The sequence below is a fragment of the Cervus canadensis genome, chromosome 8, assembly GCF_019320065.1.
Source record: "Cervus canadensis isolate Bull #8, Minnesota chromosome 8, ASM1932006v1, whole genome shotgun sequence".
NCBI classification, from domain to species: domain Eukaryota; kingdom Metazoa; phylum Chordata; class Mammalia; order Artiodactyla; family Cervidae; genus Cervus; species Cervus canadensis.
Window position 1 is genome coordinate 54,279,845 of NC_057393.1, and position 20,805 is coordinate 54,300,649.

Genomic DNA, 20,805 nt, shown 5'->3' on the forward strand with positions numbered 1-20,805 from the left:
ACAGTGCCCCCTGGCAAGTGTGAAGAGCCGCAAAAAAGATGACACAGAGCATCTGAGAGTAGATTCATGCTGCTGGCAGACCGGCTCAGAGGTCCAGCTGGTTCACTCATGTCCTCCCTAGTGATACCTTATCCTAACTTTCCCTAAACTACTTTTGGAGCCCTGCTACTCTTGGCCCCAGAGGATGGGAGAGGAGATGGGGGAAGGGCTTCTCCTGACCTCCAGGAACAGGGCCAGCCCTAGTCCTCATCCTTGGACCAAGAGCACCCCCTCTTTCTGTTCCTCTGCCTAGGACATGCTTCTCCTCCCGCCCTCCGTGCTGCTTCTGCTCACACAGCCCTGGAGATCCCTGGGAGCAGAAATGGAGATCTATTCCCAGAAAACAATGGCCAACGCCTGTACCCTGGTTGTGTGTAGCCCCCCAGAGGGTGGCTTGCCTGGTCATGATGGACAAGATGGGAGAGAAGGTCCCCAGGGAGAGAAGGGGGATCCAGGTAGAGCTGGGACCATGTGCTTGCCCTGATGGGAAGGGGTGGGCGCTGGAATTGTAACCAGCCCCAAAACTCTGAATCTTCTGCTGTGGAAACCTTGAAGATGGTCTTCCCAAGACAGGAGGTTCCCCCAGATTTTTAGTCCACCTAAAACATGGCTTTACTGGTTGGCAAATACTCGCTTACCAAGTCACTAGCTCCATAACCACCTGCCCTGATTCCTCCCCTAGGATCTTTGGACTCTAACCACCTCAAGAATGTACAGTGAGTGAATGACTGGTATTTGAAGTTCCCTGCTCCAGAATTCATTGGGCTTCCCAGGTGGTGCTAGTAATAAAAGAATCTGCCTGCCAATGCAGGGGACTTAAGAAATGCAGGTTTGATCCCTGGGTCAGGAAGATCCTCTGAAGGAGCACATAGCAACCCACTCCTATATTCTCTCTTGGAGTTCCCATGGACAGAGGAGCCTGGCCGGCTTTGGTCCATTGGGTTGCACACGACTGAAGCAACTTAGGACATACGTGTAGGAGACATAGGAGACGTAGGTTTGATCCCAGGATTGGGATGATGCCCTGGATAGGAAATGGCAACTCACTCTGTTTTTGCCTGGAGAATCTCATGGACAGAGGAATCCTTCAGGCTACAATCCACAGAGTCACAAAGAATCAGATGCTACTGAGCACACACCCTCCAAAACTTAACTGTTGTTCATTCTTATTAAATGTTGCCTCTGCAGAATGTTAAATATTTTTGAACTGATGACAATGTTGTAAGTTTCTGTTTAATCATCTGTAGATGGGAATGATATCGACCACATAGTGACAAAGAATTGAGCCAAGGCTTCATTTCTTTGTTGGGTCTTCAAGATCAAGTTTTATTCTTCTGCTGTCCCAACCAGCTGAATTCTCCTGCGATTTCCAAATGTACTGATTATTAAGAGAATTTCTGGAAACACTGCCCCACAGGAGAAGATCTGGTTTTTACTGGCAAGAAGTGAGAATTTATGAGCCAGCAACAAGGACGAAGGGACCACCATGGCCCTGGGCCAGGGCTATGGAGGGATCAACTGAGGTCTTTTATCTTTCTGGAGTTTGTGCTTTGATTGGAGAGGACAGAAATGAACATTAAAGCTGAAAAGAATACGTAACATCCCCAGGGTTTGTAGAGTAAGAGACAAGTATCCGTCTGTCTTTTAGAGAGAAAGTAGCTTCCAACATGAATGCGCTGGGGCTAGAGAAGGCCTCCTAGAAGTGATCTCACAGGAGGGGTGGTATTCAAGGTGCCAGGTCTCTCTAGCTCTCGAGGGGCCCTGAACTGAAAAGTATCCCTTCTTCTACCTCCCTGGTCTCATGGCCTCCATGGTTTGTGCAAAGGATGGGCAACCTCTATTGCTCCCTTCTAAGGAGTGACTTGCTTCCAAGGTACCTGCTGCCCTCCCCAGCCAGGGGAGAGCCCAGGAGAGGCTCAGCCAGAGACCAGGTGTCTCTGCCTGAGCACAGTGCACCAGGGGGTCTGGGATGTGGAGCCCATCCTCCGGGCTCCCATTGCTTGCCTAGTGAGGATTGGAACCAAGAGCAGGACACAATGTCCAGCTCAGAGGCTCTCACCACCCATCAAATACACCAGTCTCCCACCACCTGCACATTCTTGGCCCTGGCAAGCCTGCCCCTTCTTACCCTGGGGATGGTTTCCAGATCTGAAATGTAATCTCTCTCCAGGTCTCTGAATCCTCTACAGCTTTGAAGTCCCGTTTCCTCTGAGTATTTACATGGGTTGGGGGTACTGGGATGGGATGAGGGACATCGCATAAACTGATTTATTTACTTGTTATCTGTGCCTCACAGTTTAAAACTTGATGACAAATTCCTTGCAGATCAGGACCTGGTGCTAACATTTACATCCTGCTCAGTGCTAGGCAGAAAACTATGTTCCACAGATAGTTTCTCAGTGAACAGAGAAATGAAATAATGAGGAAATGAACAAATAAGTGAATGAATAAGTTAGTAGTAACTGACAGATTCCTTTTGTTGTCTTTTTGCACATGAATGCTTTACTCAAAAGTCAAAAGATTGAAACTACCCAAATGTCTATCAATGTGTATCCATGGTGAATGTATAACGAAAATGTTTTGTATTCATACTATAGAACATTTCTCAGCCATAGAAAGGAATGAAGTACTGAGATGTGCTACAAATTGGATGATCCTCAAGAATGTCACTCTTAGTTTAAAACGGCAGACACAAAGGGTGATATATTGTATGTATTTATATAAAATATCCAGAATAGTTGATAGAGACAGACAGCTGCCTAGAGATACCCAGGGCCTGGGAGGAAGCAGGGATGTAGTGATAAATGGGTATGTGGTTTTCTTTGTGATTAATGAAATAGTCTTGAACTAAAGAGAAGTGGTAGTTGTACAATTATGTCAACATTCTAAATGCCACTGAATTGTATACTTTAAGTGATTAATTATAGGAAATTCCTGGAGGTCCAGTGGTTAGGATTCGGTGTTCTCACTGCCAGGCCTCAGGTTCGATCCCTGATTGGGGAACTGAGACATTGAAAGCTACACATCACAGTTAAAAAAAAAAAAATGGTTATCTTTATATTATGTGAATTTCATCTCAATGAAAAAAGAATAACCAAACTCACAGGATTGAGTGTATAATTCTTGAAACAATAGGCATTTATCTCTTTAGTCTTTGAAGGCAAATCTCTTATATTTCAGACTTAGGCAGCCTTAAGGTAATGTGACTTTTTAAAATGTTTCATCATTTTTCCAAAACAAATTAGTATGTGGTCACTAATCATAAAAAGATGAAAATTAAAATTGCCTGAATTGTGCCCTTAGTAAGAACAACTGTTAACACCTGTATATGCTCTTCTTGTGGTTTTCTCAATGTGTGTTACATGTGCACATGCCTGACACATGAATGGACATGTTGAAGAAACTGAATCATATTAGAGTGTTTATAACTTACTTTTATCAATTAATAATGCACAATAATTTCATCTATCTTCCATAATTTTAAAAGCATGTTACATAGTTTTTTCTCTTCTTTATATTAAAATAGAATTGACCTATAATATATAGATGTACATCATAATGAATTCATATTTGCAAATATTGTGAAATGATTGTCACAATAAGTCATCAACACACATAGTTAACAATTTGTGTGTGATGAGAACTTTTAAGATCTGCTTGCTGAGCAATGTTCAAGCATGCAACCCAGGATTACTAACTATGGTAACTTCGCTGTACATTGTATTCCTGGGACTCAATTGTTTTCTTAACTGGACACTTGTATCTTTTGAAGATTTCTATCCATTCTGCTCACTTCCCAACCCCACCCCTAGCAACCACATATGTGTTCTCTGTATCTGTGAGTATGCTGTTTGTGTTCATTTTTTTTGTAGATTTCACATTTAAGTGAGATAGTATAGCACCACCCTTCTCTGTGATTTATTCCACTAAGCACAGTGTCTTCAAGGTTTACCAATGTTGCCTTGAATAATACCTGAATAATGCTCCACTGTATATGCATTTTCTACATCCGTTCATCCATCCACAGATACTTGGGCTCTATGCTGCATCCATGTCTAGGCTACCATAAACGACACTGCAATTAAATTGGGGTACATATATCTTTTCAGGTTAGTGTTTTCATTTTCTTTAGTTAAGTCAGAAGTGGAATTGATGGATTATACGGTAGCTCTAGTTTTAACTTTCTGAGAGACCTCCATACTGTTCTCAATAGTGACTGTATCAATTTACATCCCTGCTGCATAAACTTTCCCTTTTCTCCACATTCTCCAACATCTCTTATTTGCTGTCTGATAATAGCCATTCTGACAGGTGTGAGGTGACAGCTCATTGTGCTTTTGATTTCTATGTCTCTGGTGCTAAGTGTCAGGTGTCATTTCTGACAAAACCTTTGGTTCTGGGAAGGGGGGAGGGCAGGGAGTTCATAGTCAAGGGTAAAAGCTGACAGACTTAACTGCCATTAATACCATGGCCTTGAGGCAGGAGCAGGTGTATTGTATGCAAAGTCAGGTGGGTCTAGGTTTGGATCTGCCTCCAAATCTGCAAGCCTGTTTCTTCACTTGTAAAATGGAGACATAGACACGCATTTCTGGATCATCACTGGACCTGGAGGGGGAGTGTCTACACCCTACAGAACTCTGAAAGAATGCCAGGGCCCTGACCCTGCAGGCAGCTGGCTCCTCCTGGGCCGGGGTCAGCTTTATGTCCATCTCTTTTGCTGCCACAGGTTCACCAGGACCTGCAGGATGAGCAGGGAGGCCAGGACCAGCTGGCACCATTGGGCTGAAAGGGGACAATGGCTCTGCTAGAGAACCTGGACCAAAGGGAGACCCTGGACCACCTGGTGAGTAGCTGGGCGTGGAATGCAGGTGTCTGCAGGTGGCGTCCTGCATTAGGACACGGCATTAGGCGATCACAGATTCCACCCCAGGAAGAGGAAGAAGGTCATTCTCAAGGTGGCACGGGGTTATTTCAGGGAAGACAGGAGTTCCTGGGGAGGGCGGAGTGGGGGCAACATCTTTAGGAGGAAGCTGCCTGTCTGACTTCTATTCCAGCCCCATCTTTTATGCATTCCCGCTTCCAAGGAGATTCAGTGTTGCTGAGGCCCTGGGCTGATCTTTTTACCCAGGGCTTCCAGGCATGCCTGGTCCAGCTGGGAGAGAGGGCCCCTCAGGGAGTCAGGGGAGCATGGGACCTCCAGGCAAACCAGGCCCCAAAGGAGAGACTGGGCCCAAAGGTAGGAGGGTGGTGTGTGGTGGGTGAGGGAGGGAGAAGGGAGGGCTGACATGGGCAGCCCTGGTGGGGACCAAGGTACATGCACAGTGCCTGGAAAAGCCTGGAACCTCCGCGCCTGGTCGGCCTGGCCTGGGCCTCACCCTCAACTTTCCCACACTGGCTGAATTTCCCCCATACCGTCCCTGGATAAGGCCAGGCAGTCAGAAGCAGTCTCCCAGGTTGCTCTCTCACCTGGAGCTGTGCGTGACAAGCTGCACTGCTGAGGAAATGGTACCTGTGAGCACACTCTCAGCCGTGTTTCTCCAGTGTGTTCCTACTGCAGGAGGAGTCGGTGCCCCAGGCATGCAGGGTTCCCCAGGCCCCGCAGGTCTCAAAGGAGAGAGAGGTGCCCCCGGGGAGACTGGAGCCCCTGGACGTGCTGGGGCGGCAGGTGAGCAATGGACGTGGGGCTGGGCTCATGTTCCCCTGTGCCCACCCCCACCAGCCACCAGGTCAGAGCTGGCATTCCAGGACGAGAGCCAGCGTTGGGCTCTGGGAACTGTCTGTCTCCAGGGAGCAGGTGGTGATTAGCAGGGACTGTCTGTATCCAGGGAAGGCTGGTTGTTGGGTTATGGGACAGTAGTGTATAGAGGGGATGTAAGAAGAGTTCTAGACATAGAGGGACATTTGCATGTGGGAGGGTGTACTGCTGGGGGATATGAGTCCCTGTATGGAGGTTGGGGGGCACGAAAATGCTAAAAATTATATGTTCAGCAATCACCCATTTCTACTTCTCTGATCCCAGGGCCTGAGGGAGCAATAGGTCTACAGGGGCCTTCAGGTGCCAGGGGCCCCCCAGGACTAAAGGGGGACAGAGGTACTCCTGGAGAAAGAGGAGAAAAGGGTGAGAGTGGGCTTGCAGGTAAGGAAGACTTGGGGACCCCATTAGGGTGTAGGGCAGGGAGGAGGCCTTATTTAGTTCAGCTCTCCTCTCAGGTAACCCATTTAGTTACAGATGGGGGTCAAAGCAGGAAAAGTTGACAGGGTGTATGGCAAGGTGGACTCTGGTCTTAGCCTCTGTGACTCTGGAGGACACCCTGAGCAGATTTTCTATCTGATCTCTATGACAAGCCAATCTCCCTCTCCAGTTCATCAGATAACCTTGAACATCAAAATTACTCAATGGATGGGAAATACTCAAGCTATGTCTATTCCTCTCCGACAACCATACCACCCCCTGCACAGCAAAAGGAAGTATTATCAGATTCCTAGAATTTGGAATTAAAATGACATCTGGTTCACTGTCAGTGAGGCACAGGGACCTGTCTCGGGGATACTGTTCACAGGAGAACCGCAGGAAATCCCGTGGAAGCAGAGGTCAGCTAGGTCAACAGAAGAAGGCTTCCTAGACCTCTGTTCCACCTCCTTACCCCACCCCCAACTTGCCTCTGCACCTGGACACTCTTCCCTTGAGTCTGGGGTCTGAGTGACCCCAGGCTGTTCTGGATCTGTCTTTACTTGGCCTCTCTCTCCTGCAGAGGTCAAGGCTGTCAGGCAGCAGGTGGCAGTCTTAGAGGGACACCTGCGACGCCTCCAAAATGCCTTCTCTCACTATAAGAAAGGTGAGTTCCTGGACCTGACCCTGAGCCAGGCCCTGATCATGGGTCTCAGACTGGGTCTGGGGTTGGCTGGCAGTTCATTGCGCTGGGTCTAAATTGGACTTGCTGGGACCATGACTGGGACTGGACCTAGCCCTGGGGCAGGAGTGGGGCTAAGGACAGGGCTGGGACAGAGCTGAGCCCCACGTGCTCCAGGGGCTCAAGTAGACGCACAAGACAAGGAGGAGGATGCGGTCTGAGTCATCCATTCAGCAGACCTTACCCCGGCCTACCCTGGCGGGTTCCTCTGACAGATAATCGGACACCCAACCCAGGATGTGTTTCTTCCCTCTTTGGGCCAGGTGTGAAAATGCCCAGAGAAGAAGCCACACAGCCCAGGGCAGCAGAGAATCCAGACATGATCCTGAGAGTGGGGGTGGGATGCTGCCTGTGGGCTTTAAGGCTGCTGGGGACCTTTCATTGGTGTGTGCCCACCAAGTATCTTACCCTAAAGATGTCCCCGGGTATGGAAGGAATAGGCTGCCTCCAGTCTCTGGTCAGTGCTGGACTCCCCCTGCACCTCTTGTGGTGTTGAAGCAGAGATTCTTCCCTAAGCCTGAATCCTAAGCAGGCAGAGGCCTCTGAGAGCACACACCTGAGTGCCCTGTGCCTTTGGGATGCTCCACCAACTGCCCCTCCTCCTTCTCTCCTCTCCCTGATGACAGCTTTGAATGCACATCACTTATCAAACCTTGTTGATCCAAAAAAGGAAGACTTTTCTGAAGGAGCAGAGCATAAAGGGGCCTGATTGGGTGAAACAAAGGGTTGGCCTAGTTTCTAGTTAAGCCCTGTAATTAAGAGGATTGGATAGTCTTGTGAAGCAGGGACTGGTCCAGCAGGGGATGTAGAGAGAACAAGGGAACAGCTATCTTGAATGGCCTGACCATACACTAATCCCCTACATAACCTGCCCGACCTACACAATATCTGATCCCCTCCCTTCCTTGATATCCCTGGGGTCAGGTATATCAAGGTGCACTGCAACCAGATACCATACATACAATACACCACAGCAGCTAGAGAGTGCTGAGAGTCCAAAAGATGGGCTCACTTTGGAGCCAGGAACTAATTGGTTCAATTTTTCATGGGATTCCAGAGGAAGACAAGAAAGGCATCTCGCTGTGGACCTAGCAATCAGACTCCTTTAGTAGTGAGGTTACTGTCTGCAAACAGATTCCCTCTGCTCAGACTAGAGATGAAATATAATATGTTTAACAGGCTGAATGCAGGGAATATCATGACCATTAAGAAAATACCAGCAGCAGCACCATTCTGACATAATGCCACCCCTGTCTACAGTTTTTGTCTTGGGCTGCAGTACCATTACACAACCTCAGTCCCCATAGCTAGTATCAAATACTGAAGAGGGTGTGACACAGACCACAGTGTTAATATAATGGTGCCTTTCTCCATAAGGAGGCCTGGATTAATTATCTTAGGTGGGGCCAGATGATATTTGTAAGTCCCCTTCTGGTACTAACACTAATCCCCATGGGGCTGCAAACCTAAAAAATGGGGGGCTTCCCTACCAGTCCCTGGGCAATTTACAATACGATCCCTGCGGGGTAGATCCTGTGGCAAGGACAAAAGTGAGTTATTCTCCTGACCATTAGCTGGCAATGACCTTGGGTGGTTAATTATTGAACTCAGATGGTGCTGACTTATTGTCTTTGCTTAACACGATGTAGGCTCCTGGAATTATTTAGTTACAAGCTTGTGTGACTTAAGTTAGCCTACTGGTCCACAGGTTGAGACAGTGGGTTTCCTGTATAAGTTGTTTTTTAAGTAGTCCACTCATCCTTCAATTAGCCTGGCAGTGGTAGGGCTGTAGGGCAGGTGGAATCTCCAGGGTATGGCATTTTTATCAGTTCATTTCTGAACTTCATGGCTGCTAAAGTGGGGGTGTTGTGTATGTGTGTAGCCCAAAGCTACTCTTATACTTTCACCATTTCCACAGGTTCCAGACAAACGGTTCAGGGTGACTGGCCCCATCCAATTCCCAATCCTGTCCCTAAGTTTATGTCCCTAAAGCCTGTGTCTATAATTTTTTAGAGGCGGTGGGTCAGGGGTATGTTTGTACTTTGTAAAAAGCAATAAAATCAGAAAGACTCTTGTGTTTTGCCTGTATCACAAGCCCTCCCCATGCAGTCAGGTGAACCAAAAGCACCAGGCTGCTACTTTTAAACTTGAAAGAGACTGAGGTTAGCAGGGTGTCATCAGTATAATGGAAGAGAAAGATCTCTCCTAAAGTAGTCAGATTCCACAGGGACCCACATGCTAGTGGACAGCCACCCTGGGATTAACCCCATAATTTTTCCTTCCCCATCCATATTCATCAAGATTTCAGCCCTCATGGGCATTTCAGCAGCCTTCTGGCTGACTCACTAATTGTTGGGCTGCAGCACATAGGCCTGCACACTTGTAGATGCCCAGCCTTGAGACCGAAGAAAGAGCTGAGAGACAGCGGGAGAGACGTCCACCGCTTATTGGGCATCATCCAAAGAGGAAGGGTCCTAGGGCAACACCCTGCCATGCTCAGCAGACAGCAGGAAGCACACTGTGGCAAGCTTCACTCTGAGGGAGGAGCCTACCATCTATGGGGTACTGACATCAGGGTGGCTCATCAGTTACCAGGAAACCCGGCAGCTGGGGCAGCAAGCATGTAGGCAGTTACTATTAAGCCCTGTAATTAAGAGGTTCGGATGGTCATGCAAATGAAGCAGGGACTGGTCTAGCAGGGGCATGAACAGGGAACAAGAGGAAGCCATCTTGACTGGCCTGACCCTGCATGGGCCCACTGATCTGGGAGCTTCAACAGTAATGTGCACAAGCATCTGGAAAAATACCGGAGGCTACACAGCTTAGCTCTGAGGAAAGCACAGCTAATGAAGTCCATAGTGACTGCGGATGCTGCTAGGACTGCAGTACGGCCCCAGTGATTAGCCCCTAGAGAAACTGTGCAGTCGTTCAGGATACTGTTTGGGAAGAGAGGGTGGTCCAGTGATCCTCTGTGTGAAAGCCATTGTGATCACCACTTAAAATCTGATTCTTCTCACCTGTGTTGCTGGAATTGTCAAAAGCAAAGGGTATCAAAGAAACTGGAGTGTCTGGGTTTGATCATAAATGGAACTGGCCTCTGTTGGAATGTGAAGTCACACAAAGGAAACACCATATTCTGTGCTATAATGGGGTCCAAAGGCATGAAGGATGTATTTGACAGTCTAGTAGGCGGTAATTAATAGAAGCCAACTTGCAGTAAGAGATGAAGTATAGGAGTCCTGGAATGAAAGTCACCATATATAAGGAGAGTTTGTCTAGTCACCAGGATAAGACTTGACAATTGGGTTTTGTGGGGAGAGGAGAGCAAGGGTTCAGTTCAATCTCCATGCTGATTAGATCTCTTGGTGGTGTGTGAACATCCTAGAATAGAGGGGGCTGGGTATTCTTTCTAGAATAGAGAAGAGCTCAAGCTTTAGGGGCCCAGGTCCTGTGCTATGGGATCTTTCTTCAAAAAATTGCAGTACAGAAAAGAGAAGACCTTTTCCTACCTTTGAGGAAAGCTGACATCATAGATTCCATAACATACAAGGAGCATCAAAGGCCAGGAGCAGGTCAGCACGGCCAATGAGGTGGCCAAAGGGGAGGCTGGAGACCTGGGGTTGCTGATGTGGAGACCTAAGGGAAGGGTTGATGGAAGAAATAAGTCTCAGGGAACTAAAGTCAAGCAGAGATGCTAACAACTAGCCCACAGTCACTGGGAATGAGAGTTTCCCTGTGGTGGTTACAGCAGTGTATCAGCAGCTTGAGGATCCAAACTGGCCACTAGGGCCACATAACGGAGAAACACTGGCTAAAACAGTGGAGAGATTAGGGCAAGCAAGTTAAGGGAGGATGGCTCCAATACTTTGGCTACCTATGCGAAGAACTAATTCATTCGAAAAGACCCTGATGCTGGGAAAGACTGAAGATGGGAGGAGAAGGGGATGACAGAGGATGAGATGTTTGAATGGCATCACCGACTTGATGGAAATGAGTTTGAGTAAGCTCTAGGAGTTGGTGATGGACAGGGAAGCCTGGCTTGCTGCAGTCCATGGGGTCTCAAAGAGTTGGACACGACTTGAGCAACTGAACTGAACTGAGGGAAGCCTGGCATGCTGAAGTCCACGGGGTCACAAAGAGTCAGACACAACTTAACCACTGAACAACAACAATCCTATAAAAGGCAAGTGGAGGGCTGTCCTAGATACAGCAGAAAGCAAAAGAGTGACCCCTGCTAGGTGGCAGCTCCCCCAGACACTGCCCCCCACAGGCTGTTGCCTCAGCAGCCCCTCTACCTGCCCACTCCTGCTCAGATCTGCCAGGCAGCCCCCAGCTCTTTCCTAGTGTCTAAGCAGCAATGTTGAGATGAGAAGGAAGAGAAATGGGCACAGCAGGTGCTGCTTCTTGGACTCTGCAGAGGCAGGCTGCTTTTGCAAGAGCTCTAGGTCATTGTGCAACTTGCTGGTCTTCTCTGGACCTTGGATTCCTGGACATCCGTGAAACACAGACAGTGACACTACCACTAAACTCTCAGGGTTGCAGTGAGATACCGAAGAGATCGTGGGCTGAGGGTGCTCTTTGAACTCTAATGTGTGTTTAGAGCCATGAACATCAGTGGCAAATGTCCAGAACCCAGGTTGGGGTAAAATTGACTGAGTCAACAGGGCAAAATTTGCCCTTCTTTTCTCTGGAAACTGGCATTGTAACCTCAGGTTACAGGGTAGGTATAAATAGTCATTAGTGGCTGAGGAACTTCAATTTGCCTGGAGGTTCTGAAGCCCTAGAAGAAGCAACAGTGAGTGTCTCTGTCCTTGCCTCTCAATTTGCTTTCCTGTGTCCAGTGAGTATCTTCCTGCCTGAATGGGAGCTTTATCCTACTGGTGCTGAGGAAGGCAGGGTCTGTGTAGCTGCTCCAGTCTAGGAGGGTGAGTGTTGGAGGTGGGGCACAAGGTAATAACGGATGCTCTACACTGTGTTCCTTTTGTTTGGTGGGAGATGTGTTTCCTGGGCTGGGAGAAGGGGAGAGTTGGATGTGACATCCAACCAGATCTCTGATGCCATTGTCTGGAAGTTCCCGTGGAAAATGCAATTCATCGTCCTCCTGGAAGGAGGCACTTCTCTGGCCAGAAAGCCCCTTCCCTCCCACTACCTCAGCCTGCCAGCGACCCTCTGTCCTTTGTTTGCACAGGTCAGGCAGGCTTGCTTTCGAGTCTTTCCAATACCCATGAGCCCTTTCCACGGTGAAGGAATTATAGTTTCTGCCTGAGAGAAGAAAGAAGCCCAACAGTGGGACTGACCCATGTCCTGTACCCACCCCAGATCTCACGTAGCTCCTGAGTCCCTTTCTGATGATAACTGGAAGCTCTATTGGACATCTGCCCTTTCCTCCTCTGAAGCCAGCCTTCCCCTAACTGTGCATCTCACATGTCCTTTCCTCCATGAGGCTGCTGGCCCAACTCCTCTTGGAAGTCTGGACAGACTCTAGGTATGCCAGGGACTTTCCTTGTGGAGCTCAGGAATGACAAACCCCGGTAAACACACAGTCATGCTCCCATCCTGTGGTCAGGACAGACCTCACCCAGTTTAGGACTCTGGCTTTTTTTCAGACAGCACTGCAGACCTCCAATACTAGTCTGTCCAGAACAGCAAGTTAGAGGAAACAAGTCTCCCTTGTCACAGCTAAGCCAACCACCTTACTGATACAGAAAAGGACAGTCAGGTCCAGAAGGGGACAGGTCCCACCTGAGGGCCCTCAGTGAGTCCCTCCTGATGTGACAGATGGCCTCAGTGAGAAATTCTACATCCTGGTCACAGTACCACTGGCAAGGATGACAAGCCCCAAAAGGGATGACACAGAGCATCTGAGAGTACATCCACGTTGCTGGCAGGCCATGTCAGAGGCCCACCTGGTCCACTCATGTCCTCTCTGGCCAGACTTTGCCCACCTTTCCCCAAACTGCTATTGGAGCCCTGTTGCTCTTATCTTCAGGTGATGGGAGAGGAGATGAGGGAACCGCTTCTCCTGACCTCGAGGAGCTGGGCCAGCCCTAATCCTCGTCCTTGGACCAAGAGCACCCCCTCTTTCTGTTCCTCTGCCTAGGACATGATTCTCCTCCCTCTCTCCATGTTGCTCCTGCTCACACAGCCCTGGAGATCTCTGGGAACAGAAATGAAGATCTATTCCCAGAAAATACTAGCCAACGCCTGTACCCTGGTTGTGTGTAGTCCCCCGGAGGATGACTTGCCTGGTTGTGATGGACAAGATGGAAAAGAAGGCCCCCGGGGGGAGAAGGGAGATCCAGGTAGAACTGGGACCATGGGCCTGTCCTGGTGGGAAGGGGAGGGCACTGGTATTGTAACCAAGCCAGAAACTGAGTCTTCTGCTCGGGGAAGCCTTATAGATGGTCTTCTTCCTAAATGGGTGGGTTTCACCCAGAGTTTGAGCCCACCTAAAACACAGTTTTTCTGGTTTGCTAAGACTGGCTGATCTGAGCCGCCAGCTTCATCACCAGCTGTCCTGATTCCTCCCCTAGAATCTTCAGACTCCAACCAACCCAAGAATGTGCAAAGAGTGAGTAATGACTGGTATTTGGAGTCATCTGCTCTAGAACTTAACTACTGTCCATTTGGATTAAATGGTTCCTCTCCAGGGTGTTAAAGATTTTTAATATTTAATTAAGTTCTACTCCATGATGGGTGGGAAAGGATGAGACACTGTAGCCCCATACTCAAGCCTGAATAAAAGGATTTTCCCTACATATATTACAGAGGGAAAGAAAGGAAGCTTATATTTCTTTGTCCAACCCTGTGCTTAGGAGTTCCCTTGAGTAGTTTATTTAATCCCACCAAAAGTCTAACAAGTGATGCATTAATCTCATTTGATAAGGAAGACAATTGTGACACAAAGATGCTAAGTGAAATCCAAGCTAGGAGAAAAGGACATGAGTTTCTTATCTAGACTCATCTGTGCTTGTCTACTAGTTCTCTTTCCACAACAGAGTCACCTAGGGACAAGTCACTCTGTTTCTGAGTCTCAATTTGCTCATCTGTGGATGGGAATAACATGACCACACAGTGACAAATAGTTGAGCCAAGCCTTCCCCCCTGCTCTTTTTTTTGGGTGAGGCTTTAGGCTAATGTTGCATCCTCTTGCTGTAATCAGCAATCAGGTGGATTCTCCTGAGGTTTCCCAAGATACTGCTTATTAAGGGAAGTGTCTGAGAAACACTGCGCCACAGGAGAAGATCTGTGTTACTGGCGAGAAGTGAGAATTCAGTGAACCAGCAACAAGGACGAGGGCACCGCCATGGCACTGAACCAGGGCTGTGGAGGGGTCAACTGAGGTCTTTTTAACTTTCTCTAGTTTGTATTTTGGTTGGGGAAGAAGGAAATGAGCAACATTTGTAGGATCCTTGTTGCTGGTTCCTACACACACCAGTCTTTGTAAGTATCTGTCTGTCCTTTACAAACAGAAAGTAGCTTCCAGCATGAATGAACTGGGCCTTAATAAGGCTGCCTAGAAGTGAACTCAATAGTGGGGTGGTATTCAAGGTACGAGCATTCTCTAGCTCCCCGAGGGTCCCGAATTGAATCCCAGGGCAGGGGAGGGGTGGGGACTTTTCCTACAGTGGCCCCTCAGCTGCATGGATGTTCCCCAGACCGCCCTTTCTTGTGCACTCCAAGCCTGGCCTCGAGTCAGTGCTTGGAAAGAGAACAGTGCACAGTTGGGCCAAGACCAGGCTCCACACTGGCTCCCCAGATCCAGGCACTGCTGTCCTTCAACTGTGGCGGGTCTGAGAATTTCCTGGAGATCCCAGCATCCTCAGATCCTCACCAGTAGGGCTGGGTGGGGCCAGAGTCTGCACTAGGGACAACCTCCCCCACAGATTCTGACACACATGTTCTCAAGAACCTGATGTGGAGGACAAGATGGGCCTTGAGCAGAGGTAGAGGGTGGGGCTGGGTCACTTGGTGATGCGCTAGACATGTCGTGGAGGGCCAATAACACCTGGACCCTGCTTGGGGAGTTGTATTTCAAGTGAGAATTCCTTACTTACTTAGTGCCTCTGAGATTCCTGCCCAGAAGGAGTCAGTGAGAGAGTCCGTTCAGGGGGACAATTCTCCCCTGGGAGTGAAACCTCACACCCCACACATCCCCACCACCCAGCTCTGCTGATGTCTCTGAGCTCATTTCCTTCCCCTCCTCCCACACTCCCTGGGCACTGACCACACTGGCTCCTTGTTGGTCCCTGAGCACACACATCCCCCCACCTCCCCAGGGCCCTGTCCTTGCTCTGTGCATACACGTCCCCATGGCTCACTCCTCACCCCCTTCACAGCTTCACTCATAGACTCCCTCTCTGGCCATCCTATTTAGACGACACCCCTAATTCTCTATGCTTTAATTTACCTCTGTGGCACTAATTCTGATCTGATTATCATATGTTAAACATTTTCCTTTTGGTTATGTATTTCTACATAGATGAGTTTAAGCTCCATGAGGGAGGGATTTTGTTTTATCTTTTTTTTTTTTTTTAACTAAGAATCCCAGCATTTAGGACAGCACCTTGTATCTAGTGAAGCTCAGTGAATATTTGTGGAATAAATGAATGTAAATGGCCAGGAGATAGGCATTTAAGTACAGTTTTGTATTTCAGTCATTCAGTCCCCGTCTGACTCTTTGTAACCCCACGGACTGCAGCATGCCAGGATTCCCTGTTCTACCTTATTTCCTGGAGTTTGCTCAAACTCATGTCCCTTGAGGTGGTGATGCCATCAAACCACCCCCTTCTCTGTCATCGCCTTCTCCTCCTGCCTTCAATTTGCGTGGGGTTATTTCAGGGAAGGCTGGAGCTTCTCCGGGGACAACATCTTTAGGAGGAGGCTAAAGATTTTTTAGCCCCATCTTATATGCACTCCCACCTCCAAGGAGATTCAGTGTCGCTAACCGGGCTGGTCCTTTTCCCCAGGGCCTCCAGGCATGCCTGGTCCAGCTGGGAGAGAGGGCCCCTCAGGGAGGCAGGGGAGCATGGGACCTCCGGGCACACCAGGCCCCAAAGGAGAGACTGGGCCCAAAGGTAGGAGGCTGGTATGTGGTGGGTGAGGGAGGGAGACGGGAGGGGTGACATGGGCAGCCCTGGCGGGGACCAAGCTATGTACACAGTGTCTGGAAAAGCCTGGAACCTCCGGGCCTGGTTCACCCTCAACTTTCCTACTTCACCCTCAACTTTTCCACACTGACTGAATTTCCCGATACGGTTCCTAGAAGAGACCAAGCGGTCAGGAGCAGTCTCCCAGGTCGCTCTCTCACCTGGAGCTTAGGTGACAAGCTGCACTGCTGAGGAAATGGTACCTGCTGAGCACACTCTCAGCCATGCTTCTCCAATGTGTTCCTTCCTCAGGAGGACTGGGTGCCCCAGGCAAGCAGGGCTCCCCAGGCCCCGCAGGTCTCAAAGGAGAGAGAGGTGCCCCTGGTGAGCCAGGAGCCCCTGGACGTGCTGGGGCGGCAGGTGAGCAATGGACGTGGGGCTGGGCTCATGTTCCCCTGTGCCCACCCCCACCAGCCACCAGGTCAGAGCTGGCATTCCAGGACGAGAGCCAGTGTTGGGCTCTGGGAACTGTCTGTCTCCAGGGAGAGGGTGGTGATTAGCAGGGACTGTCTGTATCCAGGGAAGGCTGGTTGTCGGGTTATGGGACAGTCAATGTACAGAGGGGATGCAAGAAGAGGTTCCTGGCACAGAGGGACATCTGCATGTAGCAGGGTGTACTGCTGGGGGATATGAGTCCATGTATGGAGGTTGGGGGGCACGAAAATGCTAAAAAATATATGTTCAGCGCTCACACACATCTACTTCTCTGATCCCAGGGCCTGCTGGAGCCATAGGTCCACAGGGGCCTTCAGGTGCCAGGGGCCCCCCAGGACTAAAGGGGGACAGAGGTACTCCTGGAGAAAGAGGAGAAAAGGGTGAGAGTGGGCTTACAGGTAAGGAAGACTTGGGGACCCCATTAGGGTGTGGGGCAGGGAGGAGGCCTTATTTTAGCTCAGCTCTCCTCTCAGGTAACCCGTTTAGTTACAGATGGGGGTCAAATCAGGAAAAGTTGACAGGGTGTATGGCGAGGTGGACTCTGGTCTTAGCCTCTATGACTCGCTGGAGGACACCCTGAGCAGATTTTCTATCTGATCTCTATGACAAGCTAACCTCCCTCTCCAGTTCATCAGATAACCTTGAACATCAAATAACTCAATGGATGAGAAATACTCAAGCTATGTCTATTCCTCTCTTACAACCATACCACCCCCTGCACCGCAAAAGGAAGTGCTATCAGATTCCTAGAATTTGGAATTAAAATGACATCTGGTTCAGTGTCAGTGAGGCACAGGGACCTGTTTAGGGGATACTGTTCATAAGAGAACCGCAGGAAATCCTATGGGAAGCAGAGGCCAGCTAGGTCAACAGAAGAGGGCTTCCTAGGCCTCTGTTCCACCTCCTTACCCCACTCCCAACTTGCCTCTGCACCTGGACACCCTTCTCTTGAGGCCTGGGCTCTGAGTGACCCCAGGCTGTTCTGAATCTGTCTTCACTTGGCCTCTCTCTTCTGCAGAGGTCAAGGCTGTCAGGCAGCAGGTGGCAGTCTTAGAGGGACACCTGCGACGCCTCCAAAATGCCTTCTCTCAGTATAAGAAAGGTGAGTTCCTGGACCTGGCCCTGAGCCAGGCCCTGATCATGGGCCTCAGACTTAGTCTGGGCTTGGCTTGCAGTTAGCTGGGCTTCGGCCTAAATTGGACTTGCTGGGACCATGACTGGGACTGGACCTAGACCTGGGGCAGGAGCGGGGCTAAGGACAGGGCTGGGACAGAGCTGAGCCCCACGTGCTCCAGGGGCTCAAGTAGACGCACAAGACAAGGAGGAGGATGCGGTCTGAGTCATCCGTTCAGCAGACCTTACCCCAGCCTACCCTGGCGGGTTCCTATGACAGACAATCGAACACCCAACCCAGGATGTGTTTCTTCCCTCTTTGGGCCAGGTGTGAAAATGCCCAGAGAAGAAGCCACACAGCCCAGGGCAGCAGAGAATCCAGACATGATCCTGAGAGTGGGGGTGGGATGCTGCCTGTGGGCTTCAAGGCTGCTGGGGACCTTTCGTTGGTGTGTGGCCATCAAGTATCTTACCCTAAAGATGTCCCCGGGTATGGAAGGAGTAGGCTGACTCCAGTCTCTGGTCAGTGCTGGACTCCCCCTGCATCTCTTGTGTTTAAGCAGAGATTCTTCCCTAAGCTGGATCCTAAGCAGGCAGAGACCTCTTGGAGCACATACCTGAGTGCCCTGTGCCTTTGGGACGCTCCACCAATTGCCCCTCCTCCTTCTCTCCTCTCCCTGATGGTAGCTTTGAATGCACATCACTTATCAAACCTTGTTGATCAAAAAAAGGAAGAGTTTTCTGTAGGAATAGTGCATATATGGACCTGATTGGGTGAGACAGAGGGTTGGCCTCTAAGAACTCAAGCCAACTAAGTACTGAAGTAGTGGGATTAGAATTTTCAGCAGTTTATGTCTTCCTTCTTGCACAATCTATTTTACATATCTATTTACTCTTTCATTCCTTGGTAACTCAGCTGGTAAAGAATCTGCCTGCATTGCAGGAGACCTGGGTTTGATCTCTGGGTCGCGAAGATCCCCAGGAATGGAAATGGCAAACCACTTCAATATCCTTGCCTGGAAAATCTCATGGACAGAGGACCCTGGTGGGCTTCAGTCCATGGTGTCAAAAAGAGTTGGGCACAACTTAAAAACTAATGCTTCATGCAGACTATACAAACAAAGGAGAACTTGAGCATATGCGCTGGCCACATGTGTGTACCTAGACATCATCACTCAGTCACACCATCTATATACATGAACACACATGCACACATATGCACACCCATCCTGATGGACCTTGAGTCAGCCCATGTACCTTCAGATCGACACATGGATATATTCACGTATGCACACGCATACCACCCAGATGCATGGCTGTAAACCAATCATGGCACACAAGCTGGCACTAACCTTGTCCAGGGCTGTCTGGGTGCTGTCCTGACTATGTGGAAAATCTGGACTCCTACTGCTTGTTGAAGCTAATCAGAGGAAAATGGCAGTGGATCAGGGTGCAGCCTGGGTTCAGAACCAGTCCAGTGAGCCCTCTTAGGAGCCCTGAAGATATCCATGCATGACCCTGGAAGTCAGAGGGGTATGAATGGGATGGAATCAAAAGAGATACTAAACATGTCACATAGGGGATGCTGTTGTGCTCTGTACCTTTTCCTTAGAAATCCAGGATCAAACTCTGAAAAGAGAAGTGACTTTCCCTTGTCACCTGGACTGTCATTGCCAGTGTGGGGCTGAACACATGACTTTCTGAGGCCCAGACAGGGCTCTCTCCAAAGCTGATCCCACCCTGCCCTCCTGGCCCTACACAGAGCTCTCAAATGCCGTCATCCCCTGCCCAGTGGTCCAGGGATGCTGACTGGCTGTAGCATCACCTGCAAGCATATGGAAGCCAACACTGGACTCCCCCAGTGCAGAGATCAGCACTTGGCTGCTCTCAGATGCACCCCTGTCCTCTGTTTCTCCTCACCCCTTCACACAGCACAGAAGAGCTCAGACAACTCCATACACCCGGTCATCACATGCGGGTGAGAGTGAGCTGCCTGCGTGGAGTTTTCCCCACTCTCAGGAGCTGCCCCGGGCTCTAAGTGTCATTTCCCTGCCACAGTCCTTCCTGTTTACACAGTAATTAAAGTCCCGGCTCTGGTGAACATCACGGGGAGGAAAAGAAAGTGCATGTGGGAGCTTTAGTGTCACATCCAACAAGGTCTGATCCTCATCTACATTTGACAGTTGGGCAACTTTAGGCCTCTTGCATAAGCACCTGAATTCCAGGGTCCTCACCTCTTACATGACCAGTGCTCGGGAGCTAAGTGCCTTGCTTTTTTCTACCTGGTACCCTGGTGGGAGCTGGGGACTCCAGTTGGATCACAAGGTCTAGGTGCTGCCACATCTCCAACCTGACTCTCCTCATTTCCCCTAGCGGTGCTCTTCCCATCTGGCCTGGCTGTCGGGGAGAAGATCTTCAAGACAGCAGGTGTTGTAAAATCATATTCAGATGCCCAGCAGGTCTGCAGTGAGGCTAAGGGACAGCTGGCCTCCCCACGCTCTGCAGCCGAGAACGAGGCCGTGACACAGCTGGTCAGAGTCCAGAACAAGCCCGCTTACCTGAGCATGAATGACAACACCACGGAGGGCAGGTTCACCTACCCCACAGGGGAGTCACTGGTCTATTCCAACTGGGCCAGCGGGGAGCCCAACAACAGCGATGAAGGAAAACCAGAGAACTGTGTGGAGATCTTTCCTGAGGGCAAGTGGAATGACGTACCCTGCAGTAAGGAACTCCTCGTGATCTGCGAGTTTTGAGGCTCCCCCCACCCCAGCTCCAGCCCAGGGAGGAAGTGGGCAGTGCCCAGAGCTGTGAGCTGCCAACATCCCAATAAAAAGGTGACCCTCAGCTGCTCACGGCTTCCCCACTGAGCCATGGGATGAGGCCACAAGGCAGGCCTCCTATGGAACTCCTCCCTCAGAATAAAGTTTGCAACTGGCTTCACATCTGGAAGATTTGTCACACAAAAGGGGGTAGCCTGCTGACTCACAGGCAAGGGCTAAAAGGAGGTCTCCAAGACGGCCCTGTTGTAAAATCCAGTGTCTCCTCCTCAGCAAGACAGGTGTCTAGCCCTCCACCTCTGCCAAACATGGACCGCATTTGACCCCACTGGTCACTGCCTCCTCCTTCCCTTTCCTCTCCTGCCTTCACTCTTCTTA

General features: G+C 49.7%; 1 protein-coding gene across 1 annotated transcript in view; it reads left to right on the top strand.

Annotated features, from left to right (window-relative positions):
- LOC122446273 (collectin-46-like) overlaps positions 1-20,586 on the top strand; it is a 114,261-nt gene extending 93,675 nt beyond the window's left edge. The window contains 7 exon segments of the mRNA XM_043476241.1: positions 293-494; positions 4,766-4,882; positions 5,168-5,275; positions 5,597-5,704; positions 6,059-6,175; positions 6,792-6,875; positions 20,021-20,586. Coding sequence (XP_043332176.1) covers positions 293-494; positions 4,766-4,882; positions 5,168-5,275; positions 5,597-5,704; positions 6,059-6,175; positions 6,792-6,875; positions 20,021-20,403 — 1,119 coding nt within the window. The 3' untranslated portion in view covers positions 20,404-20,586.
- Positions 20,587-20,805: the final 219 nt, after the last annotated feature.